Source organism: Camelus dromedarius, chromosome 14 (assembly GCF_036321535.1).
Source record: "Camelus dromedarius isolate mCamDro1 chromosome 14, mCamDro1.pat, whole genome shotgun sequence".
NCBI lineage: Eukaryota > Metazoa > Chordata > Mammalia > Artiodactyla > Camelidae > Camelus > Camelus dromedarius.
This window is the reverse complement of record NC_087449.1, coordinates 69,093,020-69,118,958: the sequence shown is the minus strand read 5'-3', so window position 1 is coordinate 69,118,958 and position 25,939 is coordinate 69,093,020. Positions and strand designations below refer to the sequence as shown.

The window sequence follows — 25,939 nt, the reverse complement described above, 5'->3', positions numbered from 1 at the left end:
TTGTTCCTCCCTGGCACTGTGGTTACTCGGCCCCACGCAGGTCCGGTCCGGGTGGTCCCACCGCCCAGACTCTGTGCTGTCATGTGGAAAGACAGCCAGAAACACAGGCTGTCACCTCAGGGCCGTGGAGGCCAGTAACGTGGGGGACGCCGGAGCCCAGGTGGTGGCCTGGGCGGCTCGGCTGGACCGAGACAGAACCCACTGCCGTCCCCGCTCAGCCCGCGGGGGTCCTTGGCACATAACCACCGTCTAGAAAGCGCCTTTCGGTTCCCGGCTGGCCAAGAACTCATACCTGGGAGAGAGGCTGAGCTCGAGCGAACGTTCTGTGTTCTTTTATCAAGACAATCGAGATTTCTCGTCTCACCCAAACGCAGGAACACATTTTCTGACGTTAAACTGTTACATTTCAGTCAAGTCCAAGCCCCGCTGGATCCAGTCGATGTTTTTTTTAAATATTTCTACGTGAGTAGCTCGTGTTCCCCTCAGGGCTGTCTCACACACACACACACACACACACACACACACACACGGAGTCTGTAACCTTTTCTCCCACCGCCCCCACCCCCCCAGGTGGCAGAGCCCAGGTGGCACTGGCCCCATGAAAAGGTCGTCGTGTGTCCTCTATTATTGTTTCTGGAGCAACTCTATCAGTCAGGTTCCCGGGGTCCTGGATGTCGCGCACAACCACCTCTGCCAACATCTGTCCCAGGAGTCACTGGGGTGGCGACGTGGGAGGCGACCGCGGGGCAGGAGCAGAGCTGTGACTACTACTGCGTTCACTTCAGTTACTGGTTTATTCAAGTCTGTATTTCTACTTACACTCATCCTGGCACTTCATATTTTCCCAAAACTTACTCGTTTTTCTACGTTTTCAAAGTTACTGGCTCATCGTGGTTCGGAGCATTCTCTCTCTTGCCTTGTTCTCTGTCTGTGGTTCACCCTCTTGTAATTTTTTTTCTTGCTTCACGTTTAAAAAAAATCATCAATCTTGCTGGCGTTTTCCTCTTCCTGACTCTTCAAGGAAAGACTCTTGGTTAAATGTTCCAGTATTTCCCACTTGTTGAGCGTAAAGTTCATAAGCGTGAAGGTAAGATGCGTATATATGCGAATATAAATACACGACTACAGGCGTGCAGACACGGAGCGCGCACGTGTCGGGGCACGACAACGCCACCATCGCGCATGTCTGGGTTTTGTGTCGGTTTTGTAGAGGGCACACTGAAACCGCCAGGGCGGTTACTCCCCGCCGCCGCATGCACCGCTGCTCTGTGAGTCTCTCGGCCTTTACTGCTGCGGGCATCGGGTGTCGCTTGCAGACAACCGCGTGTGATGCCTTCCACCCTGAGACAGCAGGACTCACAGCCCAGCTGTCTTCCCGCTCACCGTGCATGCTTGCGTTTCTGTCCCTCTGGGGACGCCTTTCATAAACAAAGTGCTGTTGAAGGACGTTTAATGCACGGCCATCTGGTTCTTGAGCCCCTGCAACTGCTTACACTAGGCTTCAACCTGCTTTCTTATTCTGCTTTGTTTTTCCTCTTTCCCTGCTGAACGTCGGAGAGATGAAATTTCCTTCGTTTAAGAGTCAGACATCCTACCGGTGCTTCTGCGGAGGTCACGCCATCTTATCGCCCTCTGTCTGCACCAGGCTCAGCTGCGGGGCGGGCAGGCCTGCCGGCCGCTCCTGCTGTTGGTGAGCGTGGCTATTTTGATTCTCTTCATTCCGAGGCCGCGTGGGAAACACAGGGACCATCTCATGCTTTCTCTTCTTGCCGGGAAACTTCCTCTAAGCGTGTTTTCAAGCCTGGTTCTCGTCTGGGGCCGCCTGGGGCCTCGGACAGCTGAGAAGGACGCCGACTTTGCTTCCCAGTGACAGTTTAGCGGGACACACAATTCAAGGTCATGAAATTCAAGTTTCCACACTGTTTCCTCAACACCTGGCAAACAGAGCATCGCCGTCCGGCCGCTCTCAGTGCTCCTGTTGCAGAGCCTGACATCACGCTGATTCCTGCTCTCTCTCTCTGGTTAATTTAAAACTTCTCTTTGCCACTGATATTCTTTAAATTCTTCTGACTGTGGCTTTTTAAATTTTGTTTAATTTTCTTTGCACTTGGAGTGCTTTTCGATCTGAGATCCTCCAACTTTGGACTTGAGAACTCACTGCTTCACATCAATGGTTTTCACCTTCTTTTTTTGGGACTTCAGACACATGGGTGTCACACTTGCCTCGTCCATTTCTACTGCCCCGTCCCTTCGTGTTTCCTCTCTCTCAGCCTCCCTGCCACCTCCCGGGAGCGTCCTGAGCTGGGAAACCCCTTATTCGGCCGGATTCCTGCCGCCTCCGCCAACTCCAGCTCCCACGCCCTCCACCCTCATTCCTCACGATGGTCCCTCTCGAACCGCCTCTTCCTGCACCACGTTACCACCCGCATCCCTTACTCCTTCCGGGACACTGATCACAGCTACGTACTTCAAAGTCTTCACATGGTGGCCCAGCGATTCGACGCCCTCTGCTACCGGGTGTTCACGAGTTGTCTGCTAAGGGGGCGGGGCTTACTTGAATGCGCCCTGTTTTGCCCCACGAGGTCCTTTGCCCTTGGGGGATTTAAGCTGCCTGGGCACTGTTGGAGAGGAGGGGAGGGGGGCTACAGCCCCGACCCTAAATGTCCGGTGTGACAAACGGCGTCCAACCCTCTCATCAGCTCTGCCCTGAAGACAGGGCAGGAGTGGGGGTTGGGGGGTCTCCCAGGCTGCCCCCAGCAGCACCCCTGCCCTTGGGGCCATGCTTCCCACACGCAGGCTCTGGGAGCCAGCACTCCTTGGTCTCGGGGCACCACGCCCCTCTAGAGCACTGGAACCAGGATAAACCCCAACTTCGTTTGTGTGGCACCTCAGTCCCCAGGGAGGAGCAGGGCAAGTGGTCAGGCAGAGGTTCCTGTCCCAGCGCCTCGTGCCAGCATGCCTGGGAGGCCACCGCGCAGAGCCCGCACAAAGCAGCAGACGCACAGCCTCGAGGAAGCAGCTGCTCCTTTCTTAACTTACTGGTTTCACATGGTACCGAAGCCCGCTGCCCCGAGTCAGGGCGTCCTGGGGCAGGAGACGGGCAACCCTGTAGTCGGGCCGCCCATAAATCACATAAACACGGCCCGGCTGTGTTTCCTGGTGAACGGGCTGGGCGGTAGCTGTCCCGGGGCCTAGCACCAGAAGAACCTGCTGGGAGGGCAGGGGCCTCATGCCCGCACCTGCCCCAACACCTGCCCTTGGCCCTGCCCCAGGGCGGTGGGAGGGGCGGGGCTTCCTCAGCCCCGTGGTCCACGCCCTGGGCGGGCAGATCCCGGCAAGGTGGGGCCTGCCTCCTCGTGGCAAGACCACCCTTGAGGAGCCGGAGGCTGCACGCCTGTCCACAGGCCTCGAGACAGGGCGGGGCCACAGTCCTGGCCCACCGCACCCCTTGGCAGGCGCCTCCTAAGCCCCGGGGCCCCCTCTGCGGCTCCTGGGAGGCGGGCCTCAGTGGGGGCTGCCTCTGAGCTAGTGCGCCTCTGCGCTGCTGCCGAGCCCGGGCGCTGGTCTGGGAGACGCTGGCTGAGAGGCCGCTGCAGGGACAGGAGAAAGGACGGTCAGCCCCCGGGCGGGTGGAAACTCTCCAAGTCCTCGGAGTTCTGGGGTCACACGTGACGCCTCCCCTCCTTCCTTCCAGCTCCCGACGGAGAGGAGACAGCCCACCCCATCCTCCCCAGCCTCCTCCTGGCCTCGTCTCTGAGGTCCAGATTCTGCAATGCCCACCACCCTATGGGGCCCAGACGCCACAGCTGCCCAGTCAGTCCTCATCCCTCCTGAGGCCTTAGTCTGCTGGTAACGGCCAGTGATGCCACCAAATGCCACTCTCTGGTGACACGGGGATGCCCCCAGCCCCCTTACCTGGGCTCAGGTCTGGGGACAGGCTCTCCGGGAGCTGGGAGGGCCCACCTAAAGGCAGACAGACAGCAGCTCAGGCTAGTGCCCCGCCCTCGGGTGGGCAACAGTTACGGGGCAGCACCTGCAGGGAACCCCACTGCCCCCAACACAGCCCCTCCTCGCCTCACTCCTATGCAAATGGTGGGGCGCCCCCCCCCTCCCCAGATGGAAGCTCCCAGCCCTGCCCTGGCAGCAGGGGGACCAGGAGAGGGCACTCGGGCTGGATGGGGAGGGCTTCCTGAAGGCCAAGCTGGGTCCACTCCAGGGCAGGGGGCGGCGAGGCCTGGCCTGTCCTCGTTCCCAGCGGGCCTCAAGCAGGCAGGACCTCAGGCAGGTAAAGCCCGCTCCAGGCTCCCGCTCAGTATCAGGGCTGCCCAGGATGCCGTGGTGCAGTACCATACCTGACCACCAGGTGCCGCCATGGACAGCATTTGTCCCAGCAGGCTCAGCCTCCAGCTCCCTGACCCCACCCCTCTGCAGAAGTGGGACCCCTCCCCTAAGGGCTTTTAACAGTCTGGGGCCAGGGCTGTCTTGGGGAGGCTCCAAAAGGCATACACGATATCAAGACCAAGTCTGGGGTCCCCTAGCCAAGGACCCCAATCTGGAATCCCTGCTCACAGCCTGGCTCCCCCCTTCACCCCATCTCAGGGCCTGCCCAGCACAGACCCCAAGCTGGCCTCCCATCTCCATCCTGATGCATAGGAGTGCCTTCCCGGCAGTAGGCTGGGCCTGTGGGAGCTGACCAGGGGACACCAGATGGCTGGAGGGGCAGGGGCACACAGCACATTCCTGCCTGTGGGTGTCTGTGTGCAGGCACACGTAAGCACTGGAGCACACACACGCACTGGCAGGCACGCACCGGGACGCGCAGAGGTGTTAGCACGCACAGACTGGAGCACACACGCACAGGGTAGGGAAAGGGTCGGGGTGGTGGGCTGGCTCAGCGCCCACCCACACTGGACCGCCCAGCCCTGCCCGTGGGGTCTCGGCCCCTGCAGTTTGAGCCCACCCCCCGCTGCTGTCTGGGGCTGGGGTGAGTGGGACTGCCTCGGGCCGATCGCACGGCCGAGTTCCACCCCATGGTCCAGGGGCTGGAAGGCTCTTCAGAAGCCAGGAGGACACTGTGGGCACCACGATGGCTTGGTGACACTGACGCCGGCAAGCCTGGCCAGCCAGCCGCCTGTGGGGGGGAGGGATTAGCATGGTGCCCCCCGCCGGAGCCTGACTCACTCTGCTGGCACGTGTGCCCCGTGTAGCCGTCCACGCAGTGGCACTGCCCGCTGACAGGGTCACAGTCGGCCCCACCCCCACAGGAGCAGCGCAGGGCACAGCCTGGCCCGAAGAAGCCCCTTCTGCAGCCTGCGGGCAGAGGGGCGGGAGAGACGAGCCTGAGTGCCCCTCCAGCCTGCCCGGGCTGGGAACCCCAGGCCTTGGGGCCACCCTGGGGCCTTCGCTTCCCTGTCCTGTGTGGGGAAGCACCAGCCCCCAGCACCTGCCCAGGACCATTGCCCGGCATTGCTGCCCAGCCCCCAGGCCGGCAACGGGGCGCTGGGGCCAGGGATGCTCCCCCCAGGGCAAGACGGCCCAGAGCCAGGAGGAGGACGCGTGTGCGGCCCGCACAGGCGGGCCCCACCCTCTCCCCGGGTGGGCTGACAGACCCAGACAGTCTCCTCCCCACCTAACGGCGGCCTCTCCCCATGACCACCCCAAGGAGAGGCCACCGGGGAACTCTACTAGGGGTCAGAGGGCAGGGCTGGCCTTGACAGCCGTTAGGTGGGGCGGAGACTGTCTGGGTCTGTCAGCCCATGCCGGGCCCCTCTTTGAGCAGCGGGGCTCCACAGAGGGATGGGACTGGTGCAGAGGCCTGGGCGTGGCATCGGGCGCGGCTCCACCAACACACTGGATACCACTGACTGAGACCTGCATCCGTGTCCCCCACAGAGAGGGACCCCAGACTCACCAAGGTCACAGGTGGCCCCGGTGCGCCCCGGGGGGCATAGGCAGTGGCCCGTGACGGGGTCACAGGGCACCCCGTCCTCGCAGTCACACTGCTGGCTGCAGCCTTCTCCAAACGAGCCAGGCTCACACCCTGGTAGGAGGAAGGGGTCCCACGTCACCTGTCTCGTACCCGGACCGGCCAGGGCCAGGGCAGGGGATGGTGGGGGCTCGTGGGGCCACAGAGCACTCACCCCTCTCGCAGAACTGGCCACGGAAGCCAGCGGGGCAAAGACACTGGCCGCTGACAGGGTGGCAGGAGGCTCCGTGCTGGCATGCGCATGTCCCCAGGCAGCCAGCCCCGTGGAAACCGGGGGGACAGGCTGTGTGAGACCCGGTTAGAGCTCCAGACTCAGCTTGCCCAGAGCGGAGGGCTGGGCTCCCCTCCCTCCCACCCAGGCAGGGCACCTGCTTCCCAGTGGCCCTGACCTGGGGACCTCTGGCCTGAGAGCCCTAGCGGAAGCTGGGGTCAAGCCTCATTCCATCAGAGCCCCAAGGGGGTGACACGGAAAGCCAGAACAGGGGCCCAACCCCACGACTCACAGTGCTCGCAGGCCTGGCCGTAGAAGCCGGGGCCGCAGCGGCAGGCCCCCGTAGCGGGCTCGCAGGTGCCTTGGCTGTGGCAGGAGCACTCTAGGCGGCAGGCAGGGCCGTAGCGCCCTGCGGGGCAGGCTGGCGTGAGAGCCGTGGGTCAGCCTTCTGCCGCAGGAGAGCAGGGGGCACAGGGGAGGGCCCCGGGATGCTAGCCTGATCCAGGCGACCCCGGGAGCCTCATGCAGCCCCATAGCAGCCCATAGCCCCCACAAATGCCCCTGAGATACATTCCTCCTCGAGCCCAGGGCCATTCCCCTGCACCACCACCACCGCCACCACCACCACCACCACACCGGGACATGGCCTCCCACCCCTGCAGGTACCAACCCGCCAGCTCACATGGCGATGCGGCCTCCAGACCGGCCCAGACGCTCACCCAGCTCGCAGTGCGGCCCCATCCAGCCCAGGCCACAGGAGCAGCTGCCGTTGGCGGCGTGACACAGACCCCCATTTCTGCAGGAGCACACGTGCTCACAGTTCACTCCAAACCGGTTCTGGGGACAGCCTAGGGAGAGCCAGGCATTGCTCAGAGCGCAGCCCAGGGCTGGACACACTCCAGGGACACCCCCCTCATGAGATCTGATGTTCACTCAACAGACAATTCCCTGGGCCTCTCATTGCCAGTCCCCGTCCCTGAGCACACGTGTGCCAAGGAGCAACACCAACCGCACCCCGCCTGTTCATCCACCCTCAGTCAGCGAACACCAGGCCTGAGCCTGAAAATAACACAGGACGAAAGGGGCCCGGGCCCTCCAGGGGCTGCGAGCGCCTGCCCAGCAGGCGGGAGGGCAACAGGGAAGTCTTCCTGGAGGCGGTGGCACTCAGTTCAAGAATAGCCCGGGCAGCCCTGCACTCCAGGTGGCCCCTGTTCACAACCTGCCTGACCCGGGGCTGCCATCCTTCCCTGGGGGTGAGGACATGGCCTGGCTGGAGCTGGGCTCCAGGGCCTGGGGGAGTGTTACCGGCCCCTGGATGAGGACCAAAGAGTGGCAGGGGCTCAGATCTACCAGGGTGTGGGGCCAGGCCGAGTAGCGTGGGTACCAGACCTGCCATCGTGAGCATGAGCCCCACCACTGTCCCCAGGCGCCATGCCCTGTGCTCCAGCCCTCCCTCCATGTGAGGCCCCAGCTGCTGGGCCCAGCAGAAAGGGCCAGAGGGACCCCGTTCCAAGAGGACATTAGCCAGGAGGCTGGCTCCATTCTCAGACAAAATAGCCACCTGACCCCTCCTGCTAGGGGGGCTCCAAGTCAGAACCTGCCCAGCCCCCACTAGCCACAGGGAGCTGAATAGGTGACTTGATGTCCCGAGTCTTAGGGGTTACAGCTCAAAGCAGGGCACAGGGTGCTATCAGATGACCCAGTGACCTGAGTGGGCACTGCCATCAACACAGGCGGGACCCTCACCTCTTATCCTCAGGGCACTTGGGGAACCAATGGAGGGACCCAGTTCTCCCCCAGAGACCCCCCCAGCTTTACCCCACCACCTCCCACCCTGTGGCTGACCAGCTGACGTCTACGAAGTGGCCAAGAGGACAGAACAGACTCTCACCATGCTCACAGTGGATGCCGGTCCTTCCCGGGGGGCAGGTGCAGGTGCCGGTCACGGGGTCACAGGCCGCCCCATGCCCACACCTGCACACGTGGGCACAGCTGGGGCCAAAGCGGCCATGTGGACAGGCTGCCAGGAGGAAACGGGAGGGTGACCAGCCCTGGCTGGATCCCCCTCTGCTGTGTCAACCCAGGACAGGGTGGGACAGGACAGGCCAGGCCAGGCTGGGTGGGGAGCCCCTGTGTCTGGCCCAGACAGGGCGGAGACCGCCTGCTCCATGCCCCCCACCCGCACGACACCTCCCTCCACCCGCCGGCTCTGCTGCGCCAGGCCTGCCCCGCAGCGACGATGACTCACCACGGCCCCCACCCCCACCTCCCGCCTGCCCAGCTAAGACCCCAGACGGGCGGGAAGTCCCTGCGCAACTCAAGGAAGGCCCTTCTCTCGGCAGGGTGCCCAACTGGCCTCTGTGTGGCCCCTGGTGGACATGGCCCCGCAGAGCTGGTGGCTGGGGACACTTCGGTCACACCGACAGCCCCAGCTCAGCCCAGCCTGGGGCCAGTCCCGGGAAGGGGGGCCAGAAAGAGGGGTGGCCAGGGAGCCGTCCTCCCCGCAGGCGGGCTGGTGGGGGCCCTGCCCACCGTGGCGCAGGGAGGAGCCAGCCCCACCGTCACCCCAGTCACTCACCGAGGCCGCAGTCTGTCCCGAGGAACCCAGCAGGGCAGCGGCAGGCCCCTGTGGCCGGGTCACAGGAGCCCCCGTTGAGACACCCACACAGCTGTTCACAGCCAGGTCCGAACCGCCCTGGCAGGCACCCTGCAGGGGAAGGGCCAGCTGTCGGGGGCCAGGGGGCTCAACCTGCCCCCTCAGCACAGAGCCCCGACTCCCCACCTCCCCGGCCCGCAGATGCAGGCCCAGCGGGAGGCACTCACGTTGCCGGCAGCCAGCGCCCTGGTAGCCAGCAGCGCACGCGCAGGCCCCCGAGGCAGGGTGGCAGGCCTGGGTCTCGCTGGGACACTGGCACGTCCGCCCGCAGTTCTCCCCAAAGGTGCCGGGCGGGCAGGCTGGGGTGCAGGCGGGAGGGGGTCAGTCCGGGTCCGGCCCAGAGCAGGCATCCTCCCAGAGTCACTCCCATTACCCCTTCTAGAGGTAGAGATTTTGAGGCACAGCCCAGGGGTGGCCTGAACCACCCACCGCCCGGGCCCACCCAGCTGGGTCACCTACCTTGCTCACAGCCGGGCCCTGTGAAGCCGGGGGGGCAGTGACACTCCCCGGTGATGTGGTGGCAGGCGGCACCAGGCGGGCACTGACAGCGCTGGGCACAGGACTCTCCAAACCGGCCCCGTGGGCAGGCTGTGGGGAGGCGCGGGCGGCGGTGGGGGGGAGCCTGGACCAGCACGGGCCCCGGCGGTCACAGCGTGAGGGCCCCACCCAACCCTGGGTGCTGGCGGAGCCAGGGGCTCACCGTTCTCACACCGCAAGCCCCTCCATCCCGGGGAGCAGAGGCAGGCCCCGGTGACGTGGTGGCAGGTGGCCCCCTGCCGGCAGGCACAGCGCTCTTCACAGCCGACCCCAAACGTGCCCTCGGCACAGGCTGTGCGGAAGGAGGCAGGCGGGCGGGCTGAGTCTTCCTCCAGGGCCGGCGTCCCGGGCAGAGGACCCCCCTCAGAGGGCCCTGGGGCTCAGACAGCAGCCCCGCCCCTGACCTGCCAGCTGACCCCCTCAGTGAGGCCCCCACACCCTGGGTGAGCCTGAGGCCACCCTGGATGGGCCTGGGAGCCACCGGACCTCCCCACACTGGCCCCTAAGCTGCCCCACTCACGGCTCTGGCACTGGTCCCCGGCCCAGCCGGCCGGGCAGAGGCAGCGGCCTGTGTGCCGGTCACAGAGGCCGCCATTGAGGCACGTGCAGCGGTGCTGGCAGCCGGCTCCAAAGGACCCTGGGAGGCACTCTGCGGAGGCGGGAACGGCTGAGGGTCCACTCCTGGGGCAGGGCAATGCCACTGGGACCCAGGAGGCCCCTCCCGCCCCACCCACCCTTCCTTATCCAGAGCCCGGGATCCCATGTCCTCGGGAAGAAGAGGTGCCCGGCGTCTGGTCACACTGCAGGCCACACGCAGGACCACGTCGCTCCACGCCAGGCAGCCGTCTTTGGCCACGGAGGGAGGGGGGGCCATGCCAGGGCACGTTGGGTGCTGGCTCTGGGTCCCACAGACCCCCAGGGTCCCTCCTCCCTCCGCCACCCACCCAGTGCTCACCCATCTCACAGGCCTGGCCGGCCCAGCCCTCCGGGCAGGTGCAGTGACCTGAGACAGGGTCGCAGGTGCCCCCGTGCTGGCAGAGGCAGGAATGCTGACAGTTCTCGCCATAGAGGCCAGCGGGGCAGGCTGGGGCACAGGGAGAGGAGCCACTCACAGCATCCCACCAGCCAGCGGGGGGGCCTGAACCCCTCTCTCTCCATGGAGGGCCAGCCCAGGCGGATCTGCAGGCCTGCCCCAAAGCCTAACACCAGGCTCTTGCCCAGGGCTTTCTCTAGGACGACCTGCCCAGGGCTCCCCGGGCCCATCAACCCAGCATCCCAGGGCTCACGACTGAGGGGTGTGGCCCGGGCTGAGGGGAGCCCCATGGGGGCGTGACGGGCCCCGGTCCTCCCCACTCACCATTCCCGGTGAGCTTCACGTCCACCCAGCGTCCCACCCTACGTCACCCTGCACAGCCCAGTGAGGGGCAAGCATGATGCCCGGCCCAGCCTCCCGGGAGGGGCTTACCCTGCAGGCAGGCAGGCCCAGTCCAGCCAGGGCCACAGCGGCACTGCCCATGGATGGGGTCACAGGAGGCCCCATTAAAGCAGGAGCAGGCCTGGCTGCAGTTGTGACCGTACGTGTGGGCCAGGCAGGCTGCAGGAGAGAGGGGCGGTCAGGGGCCTGGGGGAATGGACCCTGGGAGGGGCTGCAGCAAGCGGTCCCAGGCGGCTGCTGTCCATCTGCCCTCCTTCTGGCCTGGGCGCCATTCAGGGCGAACACAGACAGAAACTAACCCTAACCCCACCCCAGCCCTAACCGGCAGCACCCAGGGACGACGGGGCCTCACGCACTCTGGGCGCAGCGGGGGCCCCGACGGCCAGCAGGGCAGAGGCAAGAGCCGCTCACGGCATCGCAGGGGACCCCGGGGCTGCAGTCACAGGCATGGCGGCAGTCCACTCCAGAGAAGCCGGCCGGACAGGCTGCAGGCAGGGGTGGTGTTACAGGTGCCAGCCAGGGCTCACGGGCCCCGCCCTAGCTCCCAGCCACCCCAGCCCCCGCCCCAGCTCACCGCGCTCGCAGAAGGTTCCCCTCCAGCCAGCTAGGCAGGTGCAGGCCCCACTGACATGGTCGCAGGCTGCTCCGTGCTCACACTGGCACTGCCGCTCACAACCCGGCCCAAAGTGGCCCTGGGGGCACCCTGAGACACCAGGCCGTCAGCCAGGGGACAGTGAGCCTGACCCAGCCCAGGCCTGGGACTGTGGGGCAGGAAAAGCCCCTCCCCACCCAAGGCTTCTGCCTCTGCCCCCTGGCCCAGCCAGGAGCTGAGCCCTGGAGAGGAGAGAGCCCCAGCTCCAGCCCGGACCCACCAACTCAGCCGGGGGTGGGGGGTATACACTGAAGGGCATGGTCTCAGTCCTTAGCAGAACCTTCCACCTCTACTGCAGGTGCCAGGTGCCCCGTGTGGTGCAACTGGCCCCACCCTACCCTGCCTACTGCTCCAGGTGGACCTTCTGTGTGGCAGGTGGGAGAGAGGGGCCTAGTCCAGGCAGCCTGCCTGTGGACAGGAGAGCAGGACTGGGTCCTTGACAAGTGCTTGTGTGCGTGTGCATGTGTCCGTGTGTGCACGCGTGTGTGGGCTGGGCCAGGACTCACGCTCCTCGCACTGCGGGCCCACGTAGCCAGGCTCACACAGGCACAGGCCACTGACGGCGTCGCAGCTCCCGTGGCCTGGGCTGCAGGTGCAGGCATGGCTGCAGTCAGGTCCCCAGTGCCCACTGTCACAGGCTGCAACAGAGGCCAGGTCACCCCGAGCAGGCCCGGCAGAGCCCACGGGCACACAGCCAGGCCGGGGAAGGGGCCTGGGGGAAGGCTTATCCGGGGCAGGGCTTGTCGGGGGGGCGCTACCTCTCTGGCAGCTGAGGCCGGTCCACCCAGGGGCACAGCTGCAACGTCCCGTCTCCGGGTGACAGTGCCCGTCATTGGCACAGGAGCACCTGGTCTGGCAGCTGGGCCCAAACCAGCCTGCCGGGCATGCTGCAGGCGGAGAGATTGTGAGTGCGGCGGGGCTGGGGGATCGCGGGCATGGGCTGAGGTCGGGCGGTGCGGCACTCACGGTCCTGGCAGCGGCTGCCCGTGTAGCCGGGACGGCACAGGCAGGCTCCGGTCTCAGGCTCACAGGCAGCACCGTGCTCGCAGGCCGGGCAGATCTCCTGGCATCCGAGCCCCCAGCGGCCCTCAGGACAATCTAGCCCCCACCCCCAACAGCCAGTCAGTCTCCTGTGGGGCCTAGCTGGGCCCGTCTGCCAGCAGGAACCCCTGTTCCCACCTGAGCTGTCCCAGGGGAGGGAAAGGGGCAGGTCATGGGAACCCCATCCCCCTTGGGGCCACAGGCTACAGGGCGCCCAGCCCCAGGATGGGGGCCCCTGGCCCAGGATGGCTCCACAGGCAAAATGGGGGGCCCACCAGAGAGATGGGGAGACCCCCATGCAATGAACAGGCAGCTTAGAAGACAAACCACAGGCCCAGGGAGGGCTGGGGGCTGCTGGTCAAGATGTCCCCATGGCCGACAGGTTCCTGGTGCCCCTATATGGGCAGGGCCATGGGCAGGCACAGACCCCACATCCAGACCCAAGGCTGGTAGGTGTGAGCCCTTGCAGCTGCCGTGGACAGGCCTGGGGTCTGCAGGCCTCCAGGGCTGGGGCCAGGGCTCCCCAAACACTGCCCAGGGCCAGGGTCTGTGAACACGGCTGGGAGTCATGCACGGGGTGGGGCAAGGGGCCCCCAGGGTCCAGCTACCGCTCACCTGCCCCACAGTCACCACCCGTCCTCCCAGGCGGGCACAGGCACTGCCCTGTGACTCTGTCACAGGAGGCTCCCCCACAGGAGCAGGAGCCTGAGCAGTTCAGGCCAAACGTCCCCTCCGGACACTCTGCAGGAGGGAACGGGAGAGCCTCAGCCATGCCCATGCAGAGCTGCCCTCCTCCCCTTGGGCCCCACCCTGACACCTGCCCCCACCACAGCAAGGTTGCTGGACACAGCCAGTGTCCCCTAGGTGACAAGGGCGCTCACAGGAGTGGGCAGGAGACAGGGGACACGGGGCAGGGCAGGGAGGCCTGCTTGGGCTGACCGTGTGTTGGGGAGTAGTGATGAGGGGCGGCCTGGAGGCCACAGAACAGCAGGGACAGGTTAGAGGGAGCCAGGACCCTGGACAGCACCTGGGAGCAGGTGGCAGGGCCCACTCTGCCTCTCTTCCTGGCACTTTGGTCCACCCTGCGGCCCCCTGTGGTCACCTCCATGTTCAGGAGAGGCAATGTCCCAGGCGGCAGTGGCCTGATGACTCTGGGCCCATGCAGGGCTTCAGGAAAGAAGTCAGGGACAGAGGGCTTCGCCCCACCTGTGAGGGCTGCAGTGGCTGCTCCCCTTGGCCTTGCAGGGCCCCCCGCAGCCCCCACACCTGCCTCGGCTGGGGCGGTAACCCAGGCAGTGAGGAGGCCGCTCTGATGCTGCTAGAAGAAATGCTCCTGGCCCAGGAGGGCCAGCGCAGCAGCTGGAGAGGGCGGGCTCGGGGCCACACTCCACATCAGGGGACCAGAGTCCCCTGACCAAGACACCTGGCGGGGCTGAGAACAGAGCAGGCGCCCTGCCTGGGGCGGAAGGTGTCAGCAGACCGGGGCAGGGTCCCGGGCCTGGGGCCTCAAGGGCTGTGAGATGGCCTCCAGACAGAGGGTACACCAGACGAGCCCTTGCCAGGAGGGTCCATGCCCTGCAGAAGCCCACCCACATCCCTCCACGGGCACAGGCCTGACAGCAGGACGGCAGCGCACGCACTAGGCGGCCCGGCGCAGCACCCGCGTGCACAGCAGGACACACCCACGCAGCGTGGGCCCGGCGGGGAGGAGGCCCGGCGGTGCCGGATGGAGCCGCCCCGCCAGGCCTCGGGGATGACCCGCTCCACTAACTGGGGGCAGACCCCTCTTTAGGGCGGTAAGACTTGCTGGACCCAACGGCAGCGGGGAGCCCATCATGCTGTATAAACGTGTCATTTCCTGCGGCTCATCCTTAGGGCTCCAGACGGTTTTCAAGAAAAAAGAGAAAGAAAGACCAAGAAGACCAGCAGGGAAGCCTGGGGATGAAGGCCCTTCCCTGTCTCGGCACACGAGCCGCTGGAGAGGGCGGGCGGGGACCGCAGGAGTGGAGGGCGCGTGAGCGTCTGGGGTCGGGGGGAAGGGGACAGGGTTAGGGGAGCCGGAGGAGCCTGAGCCGTGTCACGTGAGCGTGACCACCGCTCTCGTGCTGTCTGACGGATGGGACGAAGTGCTGGCTTTGCTGAAGGCACCCGAGATCACAGAGCCCCCCAGGGTGCAGGCCGGGCTTGGTTGGGGGGGTTCCAGGCTGGGTTCTGACCCCTACACACACCCCTCCTGGAATCCTCCATGGAGTCTCAGGGACCAGCACGCAGGAGGGGTCAGGCCTGTCAGCTCGGCTGGGCAGTGGCCCCCAGGCCCTCCTCCTTGCTCCCCAGGGGGACAGGCCAGCTGGGCCAGGAGTTCTAACTGAGGGGCACTTGAGCCACTGCTCCTGGCCGGGGTCACGCCAGTCACAGCACAGGCCCCCACCTACCCTGGCCAGTGGGTGAGAGAACAGTGTGGCCTGTGCTGGCCGAGGTCTCGACCTGCCCTCCCCTGTCGGCAGCCACGGCAGCCCCACCACTCACACTGAGGGCTCCTCCACCCATCCTCAGCTGCCAGACACATAAATGTGGGGGCCCCCCCGCCCTCCAGCCTCGTTTGCACGCTGGGTCCATTCACGTCATCCGGGCCTGGACATCACACGGACGGCCTTCCGTCACCACCCACGCCCGACGCCAGCACCTCCCGCCCAGACTTCCCTCAGAGCCGCCACCTGCAGGAGCAGCTGCCCTAGTCCCGCTTGCTCAGACACACCAGGAAGGAGCCCCATGGCCCGGCCTCCAACACAAAGCTCGCCCAGGATGCTCCATGGAATGAGCGAGGGAGGGAACGGTCTGGGAGAGGCACCGACCCCTCCTCCGGGCCACCCTGCACGTGCACACGTGCACACACACGTGCGTCTGTGAGCTCCTCCCGGAGCGGCCCTCTCAGGTACAGGGACAGGCAGACCTGTGGCTGAGTCACCACCGTGTGACCAGGGCGGGGACACAGCAGGTGAAGGTGCCACCCAGGCCAGGCTGCAGGGCTGACTCTGCCCCAACTCGGAGCACTTCTGGTGCCCAGTACGAGCCAGATGACCCCCATCACACCCAGACCCTGGGCACGGGGCCAGCCGCTCACCTCGGCCACAGTCCTCGCCCTGGTAGCCGGCAGGACACTGCTCCCCACACTTGCCACTCACGGGGTCACAGGTCACGCCCAGGGGGCAGGTACACGCCTGCTGGCACCCCAGTCCAAAGAAGCCCGGCTCGCACTCTGCAGGGGAGAAGGGAGAGGGGCCTGCAGGGTTCAGCCAGCCCCGGGGCCCTCCCGCCCCCCGCCCCCCGCACTCACCGTCCTGGCACCGCTCGCCCCTGAAGCCCGCCTTGCAGGCACAGCGGCCGTCTCTCCTGTCGCACGCACGTGTGTTCCTCTGCTCACACCGGCACTCTTCTGAGCAGCCCGGCCCGAAGGCCCATGGGGGGCAGGCTGCACCCACAGAACTGTAAGACAGGCCTGCCCACTGCCTCCCCCATCCAGGGTCCCCAGCCCCGTTCACTGAGCTGTGTCCAGGACCCCACACAGAGCCGCTGGGATCCTGAGAACTGGGCCATCGTGCCGATTTCACAGCCCAGAAGCAGGGTCTCAGAGGCTCTGGGATCTGCCTTGGGTCCAGCGCTTCCCAGCAGGAAGCGCTCGGAGTCCCCATTTCCCTGCCTTAAACATCCTTTTACAAAAGCCGCTGGGATGAAGTCCGCTTGCCAGTTACCCAGCTCTTCTCCACCTGCCACCCACTCTCCCAGCCTCTCCCATCCCCGGCGTCTGTGGACCCAGGGCGGGTGACCCCACCAGGGGTTCAGGACTCGCCCTTGCTGCCAGGAAACTCCAAAAGCCCAGATGAGCCCTGCACCCCGGACGCGTCCGAGGGAAGCCTGCCCCTGCCCACACCTGCAGCACCCCCATCAGCCTGGCTGGGGCTGGGACCAGCCACCTGGACACTCGGAGGCCAGGGCAGTCCAGAGACCCATGGCAGTCCTCACGCCCCAGGTAGGGACCTCGCTGAGCCCCTGGTCCTCATCTGTAAACAGTGATGGTGGAACCCAAGCCGGACCACGGGCAGGAAGGCGTGGGAGCACCTGGCCCATGCTGTGGCACTGCCCCCCCACCCCCAGACACGCGGCCAGCGGGCGGCAGGACTCACCCAGGTGGCAGAAGCGGCCATAGAGCCCTGGGTCGCAGAGGCAGGCCCCGTAGAGGCGGTGGCACCGGCCCCGGTTGGCACAGTGGCACTTCTTGCGGCAGTGCTTGCCATAGAAGCCCTTGGGGCAGCCTAGAGAGAGGGGAACTCTTGACTGCCCACCTGGACACGGCCCCCACCCGAGGAGATGCTCCAAGGGGCCCCAGTGTTCAGCACATGAGGCAGGAATGGCACAGTCCACCGGGGCGTGGCCAGAGGGCTTCAGGCCACCAGCAGCCCGAGGGCCCTGCACCGCAGACAGGGCAGTCCCAGGGGTGGCAAGGGCATCACGAGGGCGGGGCAGGCGTGAGGGGAGCCCCAGGGACACGGCCGTCTGCCCTGGGCCCCCAGGGTCCGTGGCCTGGATGGTGGCCGGGGTGGGAGACCAAGTGCATCCCTAGCACTTGTGGGAGACGCTCTCCCTGTCTGAGCGGCACCTACAGCATTCTGACATCTGTCCCTGGGTGGTCACCCAGCCTGACCTCCGGACCTCATGGGGGAGGACACAGGCCCAAGCACAGGGGGCTCAGGGTGAGGAAGGGGCGCCGGTTTTCTGTCCCCAAAGGCTTCCCTCCACCTCAGTCCGGCCCCCTTCCTGCCTCCTGAAGGGTCCCAGGGAGCTGGCTCGTGACCCCAAGGTACATCCACGTCCTGATCACCAGGCTCTCCAGGTGGGACCATCCCGGATTGTCCGAGGGGCCTAAATCCAACAACTGTCCTTAGAGGAGAAAGGAGGAGGAGGCTGGAGACAGGAAGAGGGGCCACGGGAGGACGGAGGCAGAGACTGGAGGGAAGCAGCCACAAGCAGAGACATGGGGGTCTAGGAATCTGGTACAGAGGCCCCTGGAAACAGAGGCTCACCTGAGGGGCACACTTTACCCACAGGACCCCAGCTGAGACCGAGTCTCCGGGGAGCCACGCCACATCGCAAGGAGAAGCACCACCATGCAGACCCTTCATCTGCCGGGCGTCCCCTGGGTCCGTTCAGGGCCCCACACACATACAGCCGCCAACAGGCGGGGGTTTTCAGCCCTTGCTGGAGTAGAAATGGCAGATGGCCACAGAAGGCAGGAACGGACCAAGAAGCCGACCAGAGGGAGGAGGCCGAAAGCCCTGCCTGGCGCCCTGGGGCTTTGAGCCCTGCCCCACAGAGCTCACACTGGCCACCCAGGCACTGGGGACGGGGCACCGGCCACCACCACCTGCTGCTACGACGGGAAGGCCTTGACACATTGGCTACGTTCGCCGGCAAGAGGTCTGAAGAGCCGGTCGCCTTCTTTCTGCAGCAGTGGGGAAAGCCTTCTTCTGAAGCCCAGGAGCTGGGAGGTGGTGCCTGCCCCTCCCCTCCACCCCCAGGACAACCCCCGAGGCACAGAGGGCTGCACCCACCATCCTCGCAGTGGGCCCCGCTGACGCCCGGAGGGCAGCGGCAGGCCCCCGTCACAGGGTCGCAGGTCCCGCCGTTCTGACAGCCGCAGGAGAAACTGCAGTTCTTCCCGAAGGTGTCGGGAGGACAAGCTGCAGTGGGACAGAGAAACACGAGGGTCACCAGCCCGCAGGGCTCTGGGCCCAGAAGTCTCTGCAGAGACCCTGAGACACCCTCTGGGGTTCACGCCACCCAGGTCAGCAGCAACTGCCCGGAGCAGCCCCCGGTGGCACCAGTGCCCCATGCCCCTGCCCACGCGCATGGCAGGCATCGCTAATCGACCACCACATCCTCTCCCCCTCTGACCGTCCACCTTCTCAACCAGCACTTTCAGAGACAGTCACTATGGCCTTGAGACAAAACCACCACTGCCATTCGGGCCTGGGGTCGCTGGGCAGGGAGCGGACAGACTCCGGACAGAGGCTGGGAGAGCAGTTTTCACGCATTCTCCAGCTACCATCATGCTGCGTGGCTTGGGGAGCCATCGCCCCCCGCCCCGAGGTTGTGGGCACGACCAGCCCACCCGCCCGCTGCTCCTCCTCAGACCCCTCGTGTCTTAGTTGTTGGCTGGCTTGTCACTGGACCCCCGCTGACTGTGACGTCTGTGAGGGGCAGACACCCGGCCCTGCCAGCCCCCAGGGCCTGGCACGGGGCAGGCAGCCAGGAGACCCTTAGGAGTGAGCAAGTGAGCCAGGGAATGTGGGCCAGCAGGCAGGACTAAGCTGGACGTGCTGTGCACCCGGCCCCCGCCCCCGCCCCCGCCCCCGCAGCAGCCTCACTCTCGTTGCAGACGAGCCCGGTCCAGCCGTCAGGGCAGTCACAGCCGTCCAGCCCTGGGAGGCAGGTCCCTCCATTCCTGCAGTCTTCGCAGGTCACGCTGCAGTCGGGGCCAAAGGAGTTGTCCAGGCAGACTGGGGGGGGCAGGCCAGGGGAGGGGCCTCAGAGCCTGAGCCAGGGCCCAGAGCCCATCTGGGCTCCGGTGCACAGAGGTCGGCTCAGGCCCTCAGGCCAGAGAAGGGGACAAGAGGGGTGTCCTCAGCCCAGGAGGGCCCCACGCGGGCAAACTGAGATGTGGAAGACAGATGCTGGGGCCTGGAAGAGCCCAGAGTGAGGCGCTTGGGGCCCCAGCCAGCCAGGCTCCGCCCCAGACGTGCTGGGCCGGCTGAACAGGCAGCTTGGCCTCTCTGAGCCTCGGTCAAATGAGGCTATCGCGGGGGCCCTTCCTCGCACCCAAGACCACAGGGTGGGCAGCGGCCTGGCCCGAGGGGGCACTGGGACAGAAGCCCCGGGGATGGGCCCCCCTCTCACCAAACTTCTCCTCCAGTGTGTGTTCGCCCCGGGCCTCTACCTCCTTCTCCCCCTCCTCCTCCTCCTCCTCCTCGGCCCCGAAGTAGTCGTCTTGGAAGAGGTGGGGCAGCTGGTCCTGGAGCACTGTGATGGGCGGGAGGGGCCGCACCAGGGGCAGGTGGCCGTCCAGGCCCACCTCGGGCACCTCCAGGGCTGGGGGGGGCACAAGGACCCCTGAGCCCCTGCCGCCCTCCTGTCCTCCTCAGGGCTGTGCCCAGAGGAAGCGCAGGGCCTGAGCCACCCCAGGGGTCCCACTTACAGCCCCCGCCACGCCCCTCCCCACCCCTGTGGCGGAGGCCAAACCAGCTGTGCCCCGACCCTACTCCTCAGGACAGAGGAAGCTCCAGGCCCCAAGGACCGGACCCGTGCCACATGCACCCCAGTCGCCCTGGCTCCCACACTGCCCTAAGGACCCTGAGCATGCAGCAGGTGTGGGGACAGGGACAGCTCCTTGTCCCTCTGGACGCTGTCCTCAGTGCTGGAAATGGTGTCCCTTCTCTCACCTGGGCAGGGCAGAAGCCAGACCCGTGGGAGCCCTGAGGAACACCCTGCCCTGGAGGTGCCTGTCTGTCCAGCCCCCTCCCCCCACCTGCTGCCCCGGGGCCGTCCCACAGCGAGACACAGGTCTAAGGTGGGGGTCCAGCTAGCCAGGAAGATGGGCGTGGGGGCACCTGGAGAGGCGCCAAGAAGTTAGGGAGCATGGTGCTTCTGATGGACAGGATCCCGGGGGCGCCAGGCGGAGACTCACGGGTACAGCCCCTGCGATCCTCATCCAGCCGGTAGCCGGCCTCGCAGGAGCACTGGAAGGAGCCAACCAGGTTGGCGCAGTGATGCTCACAGCCACCTCGGCCGGAGGCACACTCGTCCACATCTGCAGGCAAACCCAGCCTGTCCTCGGGGGTCGGGGACTCAGGAGACCCCTGCCGCCCCAGCCCTGCCCATCGGACTGTGGCCTGGTGGCCACGCCCGCTGGGCGACACACCACAGTCATCCGCTCTCCCCAGGAGCAGAGGGACAGTGGAGGCACTGCCCGAGGGAGGCCAGGCTGGGAGCAGCCAGGGGTGCAGTGACCACAGGTCAGGAGGGAGCGGGCAGGTCCCCACAGCCCTGCAGTCAGCAGGTGCTCAACCAACATCCAGAGACGGAGCACGGGGGGCAGAGCCAACCCCACGTCATCCTGAGGGCGGCCCGTCCCCCTGGCCTCCCCAGCTGCCCAGCACTCACCCTCACAGCCGCAGCCATCGGTGCTGAGCCGGTAGCCGGCAGAGCAGCTGCACTCGTACCCGCCCGGGCTGTTGGTGCAAACCTGCTGGCAGCACGGGGAGTCGGCACAGTCGTCGACATCTGCAGGGCACACGCATGACCCCAGTGGCACCCAGATATCCGCCTACGTGTGCCCCGCCACAGCACACCAGTGCATGCACACCTGCACACGCCCACACAACTGCACATGCCTGCACACGCCCACACACCCGCACACGCCCACAGGCTCACCTGCAGGAGCTGCATGTTTTCACACACAGTCACACACGCACCCAGGTAGGCTCCTGGTCCTGCACACACAGACACACGCAGGACACAGGTCACGGCCCCAGGGCCACCCCGCCTGCTCTGGGGGCAGACTGGCTGCTGGAGGGCGGGGGGGAGCCATCGTGGAGGCAGGCTCTCCCGTACGGAGGGGGTGCTCAAGCACCACAGTGCTTCGGGCGCTCTCCCAGTATGTGGGCATTTAACCAAGCGACTGAGCAGAGCTGGAGGGGAAGGTGCTGCTGGGGCCAGTGGGGTGATGGGTGCTTGGCGGTATCGGGCTCTCGCCAGGCCCCCCTTACCATTACCCCCCAGCTCAGGGCAGAAAGCAGAACTGGGGGTGGAGGGGCAGACCCGGGGCAGCGGTGAGTCCCTGGCTTTGGGGACAAGGCATTTGGGAAGGGGTGGGGCATTCGGAAAGGGGCGGGGCAGTCGGGAAGGGGCGGGGCAGTCGGGAAGGGGGCGGAGCGCACCAATGCACGTCTTCTGGTCCTCGTCCAGCTCGTAGCCACGGGGGCAGGTGCAGACGGGCCCCGAGCTGCTGTGGCTGCAGCCATGGGAGCAGCCGCCGTTGTCGGCCTCACAGCTGCTCACAATCTCCATTTCAATCCCTGCGGCAAGACCCGCCACCAGGGACGTGGGACAGGGTCTGGGGTGACACCTGACCTAGCATGGTCCTCCTGACCCCAGCAGCTGCCACTCTGCTGGGAAACAGGCCGCACAGGGCTTCTAGGCCAGGAGGGCTTGGGAACCCCTTGTCCTCCTGGGGTCCCTCATCCTCCCGGGGTCCACCCGCAGCCCCCATGCCCAGCACTGCCCTTGACTGACAAGGAAGCTCTGCTCCTCAGCCAAAGCTAATGGTGGCAGGTGGGGGGCTGGGGAGCCATGTTGCTGCCCCCAGGCACCCCCACGCCCCTGATCCCTACCCACCGTCCACTCACGGTAGCACTGCCGGCCATCGGCACCCAGCTCATAGCCTGCGTTGCACACACATTTAAAGGACCCACGAGTGTTGAGGCAGCCGTGAGCACACCGGGCCAGGCCTGTGGCACACTCATCCACGTCTGAATGGGAGAGAGCAAGGGGGCGGGCTCTGGGCCACTGGCCTGGGAGACTCGGCCCCCGGGGTGGTGCCTTAGTGTGGAGGGGTCCCTGCTGAGGGGCCAGGGCTCAGGCCCCCTTTGCCAGGCCAGAGGCCCCACTGCCCTCTCCCGCCTTTGCTCTGAGCATCTGTGTTTTCGTCAACAAGCTCCAGGTGCAGAGCTGCGCTCCCTCCCAGGGCGCGGAGGGTGCGGTTGGAAGTCCGTGCTCAGGCCCAGCCAGCAGCGCCGGGCAAGGGGCTCCGCCTCCCTGAGCCCGCCGGCCCTCCGCTGTGCCCGGAGCACTCTTGCCAACAATCCCACCCCCATCCCAGGCCCAGCACAGAAGGGCCTTTCGCCACCAGCCTCTGGGGCGCCAGCGGGAGGAAGGGACGCTGACGCCCAGGCTGAGGTTACCAGCCTCCTCCCCGTGGCTGCACAGCACTGTCACCAGGACCAGAATCCCAGCATCCCCAGCGACTGTCCTGGAGTCATCAGAGTCCTCAGGACAGAGCTGACCCTCAGCCCTGTCTCCCACTGGGCCCTCTGAAGCCAGGACGTGCCCTTCCCACGGGCATCAATGCCTGAAACGCTCTTTCCTGCTGTTGGTAACATGGAACCACGACCTCCCACATCTGATGGCCAGGACGCCTCAGAAAATGACCACTGCCTGCCCTGACGCACGCATCACTTCAGGGACTCACCCAAGGGTTTCGGGGGATGCCCACAGACCCTTCCCCCATGCTGCTCGCCCAGAGCCGCGTGCCGCAGGGAGGAGCGCGCACCCCGAACGTCCTGCGATGGGGAGACTTTAGGAAACACGGTGCAGCCGCACAGCGCATGCCCCACAGCCAAGAGGTCGGACCCGGAGTGCGTTCTAGAACGCTGGGCCCAGCGGGGCTCCAGGGTGATGCCAGATGTGCCCGTCAACCAACAAGCCCTGGAGACACCTGCAGGCCGACGCGGGGCGGGCATCTTACCTTCGCAGGCCTTGCGGTCCGCCGCCAGCTGGTAGCCCGCGTGGCACTCGCAGTGGGCGAGGCCCTGGAGCGCCCGGCACGTGTGCATACAGCCACCGTTCCGGTCTGTGCACGGGTTTCTCCCTGCAGCCACGGCCAGGAGGAATGGAGGCAAAGAGAAGAGGTGCGGGGCTCCAGCAGGATCGGGGTACCTGCCCCAGGGCCTCTCATGAGGCCCCGACCCCGAGCTCTCGCCCCTCCTGCTCTGGCCTGCCAGGCTGGGCGGCAGGCTGGGGTTCAGGCTAGCCCTCAGCCATCCCCAAGGAGACCCCAGAGAAGACAGCATGGCACTGGGCCAGCTGGTCCCTGGTCAGGCAGCGGGGACATGGCCAGCTCCTCCCACACGTCTTCTTGTCAGAGCCCCCAGCCCCAGGACCCCATGCCACTGCTCCCACTGCTGGCCTCGGCCCCTCTGGCCCACGCTCACTCCTGACCCGGGCCCCAAGAAGCCAGGCAGGATGGGAGGTGCTCTCTCAGGACCTGCCCTGCCCCAGCCCCCCCATCTCCACATCTCAGGGGTCTCCTGGGCCTGCTCGAACTTCTCTGTCAGCAGAGCGCCCTCCTTCCACGACAGGCAGCCCTGAGACCCCAGCCCACGGTGCCACATGGGGCCTGGCCAGCCTCCTCCACCCAAGGGCCAGAGCCTGGGTCTCAAATGTCCACACCAAAGCCTATGGTGGGCCTTAGAGCTGAGGAACACACAGGGTCCTCTTCCTCTTCGTCCCCTGCACCCCCAGTCTGAGCTTCCTGCCCCCCAAAGACATGCGATCCCAGAGTACAGCCTAACTGACTTCCTCCCCTGTGCCTACTGGGGCCTCTCAGCAGCCAGGGGCCCCGCTGCCCGAGGCCCCCATCCAGCTTCAGGAGCCAAGTGGAGAGGACATCCTGCCCCTGCCCTGGGCTCAGGCTGCAGGGTCCCCGGGCAGGTCTGCAGGTGCATGGAGGACTGGGGTCCCCATGGGAGTCCCGGCCCCGGGCGTCCAGTCCCGAGGGTGGCTGGCACACTCACGGACGCAGTGCTTGCCATCCTCCTGGAGCTGGAACTCGGGCCGGCACTGGCAGCGGTGCTGGGTCACCGTGAGCTGGATACAGCTGTGCTGGCAGCCGCCATTGCCCACGGCACAGGAGTTGATGGCTGAGGGCCCAAGAGGAGCCAGGTCAGCCCAGGGGGACAACCGGCCAAGGGGCCCCACGCTGGGCAGGCACGGAGCAGAGCACGACACTGGACCTCCTCCTCCAGGACCCTCCAGGACCCACCCAGCCCTTCCCCTGTCTGTCTCCATCCCAGAAGCAGGGACTTTGAGAGCGTGACCCTGTTCCTGTCCAGTTCACGGTGCCTGACTTTGCTTCTCGGCTCACACACAGGACCGTGGACCGTCGTCTCTGGACCCCCCTGGCCTGGTCTGCCCCAGGACCAGGTGTAGACAGACACCACAGAGCTCACCACCCCCCACGATGGAAGTTCAGCACCAGCCAGTACAGGATGCAGAACACCAGGGCCCCGAGAGCCAGGGCCACCAGGGCTCAGAGCCCGAGCAGGTGGAGGCTCCCCGGAGGAGGCAGCAGGCCAGAGACCCAGACATCCCATTATCTTGGTCATCAGGCCAGAGCAGAGGGGCGGGGAGGGCCTCCATGGACGGCCACCATGGCTGCAGGCCTGGCCCCAGCTCCTGACCGAGCGCAGCTCCTGCCCACCCCAGGCCGGGCTCTGCCCGCTGCCTGCCCTCACGCAGTCCCCGCTCCTCCAGCAGCTGTGGGGACAGCACGTGGTGAAGCCACAGAGCCAGGGGCCTGTGTCCCAGCCCCAGGACACCAGGGACCCAGGTGTTCCCGCTCAGGCCCACACAGGGCAAGGGTCCTACAGGTCAGGTGGGCCGAATGGGTGTCCACGTACCGGGTGGACAGGCAAGGGGCACTGGGAGAGGCTGGGTACCCAGGGAGGTCACCCAGCCTCTGGTGGCTCCTTCAAGTCGGTGGTAGTGTCCTGGAGGTTAGGGAGGCATCAGCCCTGTGCTCTGGAACAAAGCTTCCAGAATATGCCTTGGGGGAGGCGCGGCCGACTACCCAGCAGGCCTGGACCACAGCAAACCTGAGTCCCAGACAAAAACGCCACAACCACTAGGGGGCAGGGCTTCGCCCCCAGATGCCACCGGTGCTGTCATCACAGATCCCAGGGGGCCACTGGCCTCAGGGCCCAAGTGTGGGAGGCCACTTACTGTCACTGGGTCTGGAGACCAGGAGTGGCAGGCCCTGCACCGCTGGGAGCAGGAGCTCCGAGGCCCGCAGAGCCGGGAGCAGCCCTGGCAACCGCACGCAGAGCACATGAGTGGCCTCGGGGCTCTGAGAAGGCCGGGCCATGCTGTCTGCCAAAAGCAAAGCTTCCTTCAAAGCAAATATGTTCTAAAAAAGCCAAAAGACAGCACTTACGATCCAGCCGTCTCCCGACATGGGGCACGTGGCTGAGGAGCCTGTGCTGAGGGTCTCCGCCCGGGGCCAAGCCAGCCCTGCTGGGGCAGGGAGGACGGCCTGGAGGGTGGTGACGGCTGTATCCAGGCTGCACCTGGCCCTGCCACGTGTGGGGGAGGAGCAGAGACACGCGTCCTGGGTCAAACAGGGCCAAGTGGGGCAGCCACCGTCTCCTGTCCCCGTCGGCCTCTGGGCCCCCTCCCCATCCACCGCCCCCCGACCCTGTGCTGACCCCCAGGACCCTGCCTGCCTCTCCCGAGACAGCTCTGCTTAAGTCACCGCCGTCACCCTAGAGACATCCGAGCCTGGCCCGAGCCGGCCCACTCCTGGGGCCCTGTTT

The 25,939-nt window shown here is 66.2% G+C and overlaps 1 protein-coding gene across 2 annotated transcripts in view; it reads right to left on the bottom strand.

The window, feature by feature from the left end:
- Positions 1 to 392: 392 nt before the first annotated feature.
- The window catches only part of MEGF6 (multiple EGF like domains 6), a 37,094-nt gene continuing 11,547 nt past the window's right edge, over positions 393 to 25,939 (bottom strand). The window contains exons 3-35 of one of the 2 annotated variants that reach the window (XM_064494151.1): positions 24,143 to 24,268; positions 23,095 to 23,217; positions 21,977 to 22,099; positions 21,509 to 21,646; positions 20,733 to 20,852; positions 20,257 to 20,379; positions 19,470 to 19,661; positions 18,941 to 19,072; positions 18,125 to 18,253; positions 16,700 to 16,828; positions 15,853 to 15,987; positions 15,640 to 15,774; positions 13,134 to 13,259; positions 12,444 to 12,575; positions 12,236 to 12,364; positions 11,984 to 12,115; positions 11,400 to 11,528; positions 11,182 to 11,310; positions 10,856 to 10,984; positions 10,346 to 10,474; positions 9,911 to 10,039; positions 9,554 to 9,682; positions 9,313 to 9,441; positions 9,021 to 9,152; positions 8,776 to 8,904; positions 8,089 to 8,217; positions 6,917 to 7,045; positions 6,490 to 6,618; positions 6,141 to 6,269; positions 5,912 to 6,040; positions 5,182 to 5,310; positions 3,916 to 3,963; positions 393 to 3,590 (exon numbers count right to left, since the gene is read on the bottom strand). In XM_064494151.1, coding sequence (XP_064350221.1) covers positions 3,526 to 3,590; positions 3,916 to 3,963; positions 5,182 to 5,310; positions 5,912 to 6,040; positions 6,141 to 6,269; positions 6,490 to 6,618; positions 6,917 to 7,045; positions 8,089 to 8,217; positions 8,776 to 8,904; positions 9,021 to 9,152; positions 9,313 to 9,441; positions 9,554 to 9,682; positions 9,911 to 10,039; positions 10,346 to 10,474; positions 10,856 to 10,984; positions 11,182 to 11,310; positions 11,400 to 11,528; positions 11,984 to 12,115; positions 12,236 to 12,364; positions 12,444 to 12,575; positions 13,134 to 13,259; positions 15,640 to 15,774; positions 15,853 to 15,987; positions 16,700 to 16,828; positions 18,125 to 18,253; positions 18,941 to 19,072; positions 19,470 to 19,661; positions 20,257 to 20,379; positions 20,733 to 20,852; positions 21,509 to 21,646; positions 21,977 to 22,099; positions 23,095 to 23,217; positions 24,143 to 24,268 — 4,175 coding nt within the window. In that variant the 3' untranslated portion in view covers positions 393 to 3,525. Of the gene's footprint in view, positions 3,591 to 3,915; positions 3,964 to 5,181; positions 5,311 to 5,911; positions 6,041 to 6,140; positions 6,270 to 6,489; positions 6,619 to 6,916; positions 7,046 to 8,088; positions 8,218 to 8,775; positions 8,905 to 9,020; positions 9,153 to 9,312; positions 9,442 to 9,553; positions 9,683 to 9,910; positions 10,040 to 10,345; positions 10,475 to 10,855; positions 10,985 to 11,181; positions 11,311 to 11,399; positions 11,529 to 11,983; positions 12,116 to 12,235; positions 12,365 to 12,443; positions 12,576 to 13,133; positions 13,260 to 15,639; positions 15,775 to 15,852; positions 15,988 to 16,699; positions 16,829 to 18,124; positions 18,254 to 18,940; positions 19,073 to 19,469; positions 19,662 to 20,256; positions 20,380 to 20,732; positions 20,853 to 21,508; positions 21,647 to 21,976; positions 22,100 to 23,094; positions 23,218 to 24,142; positions 24,269 to 25,939 lie in introns of those variants that run through there. The other variant, XM_064494152.1, reaches the window with a different exon arrangement.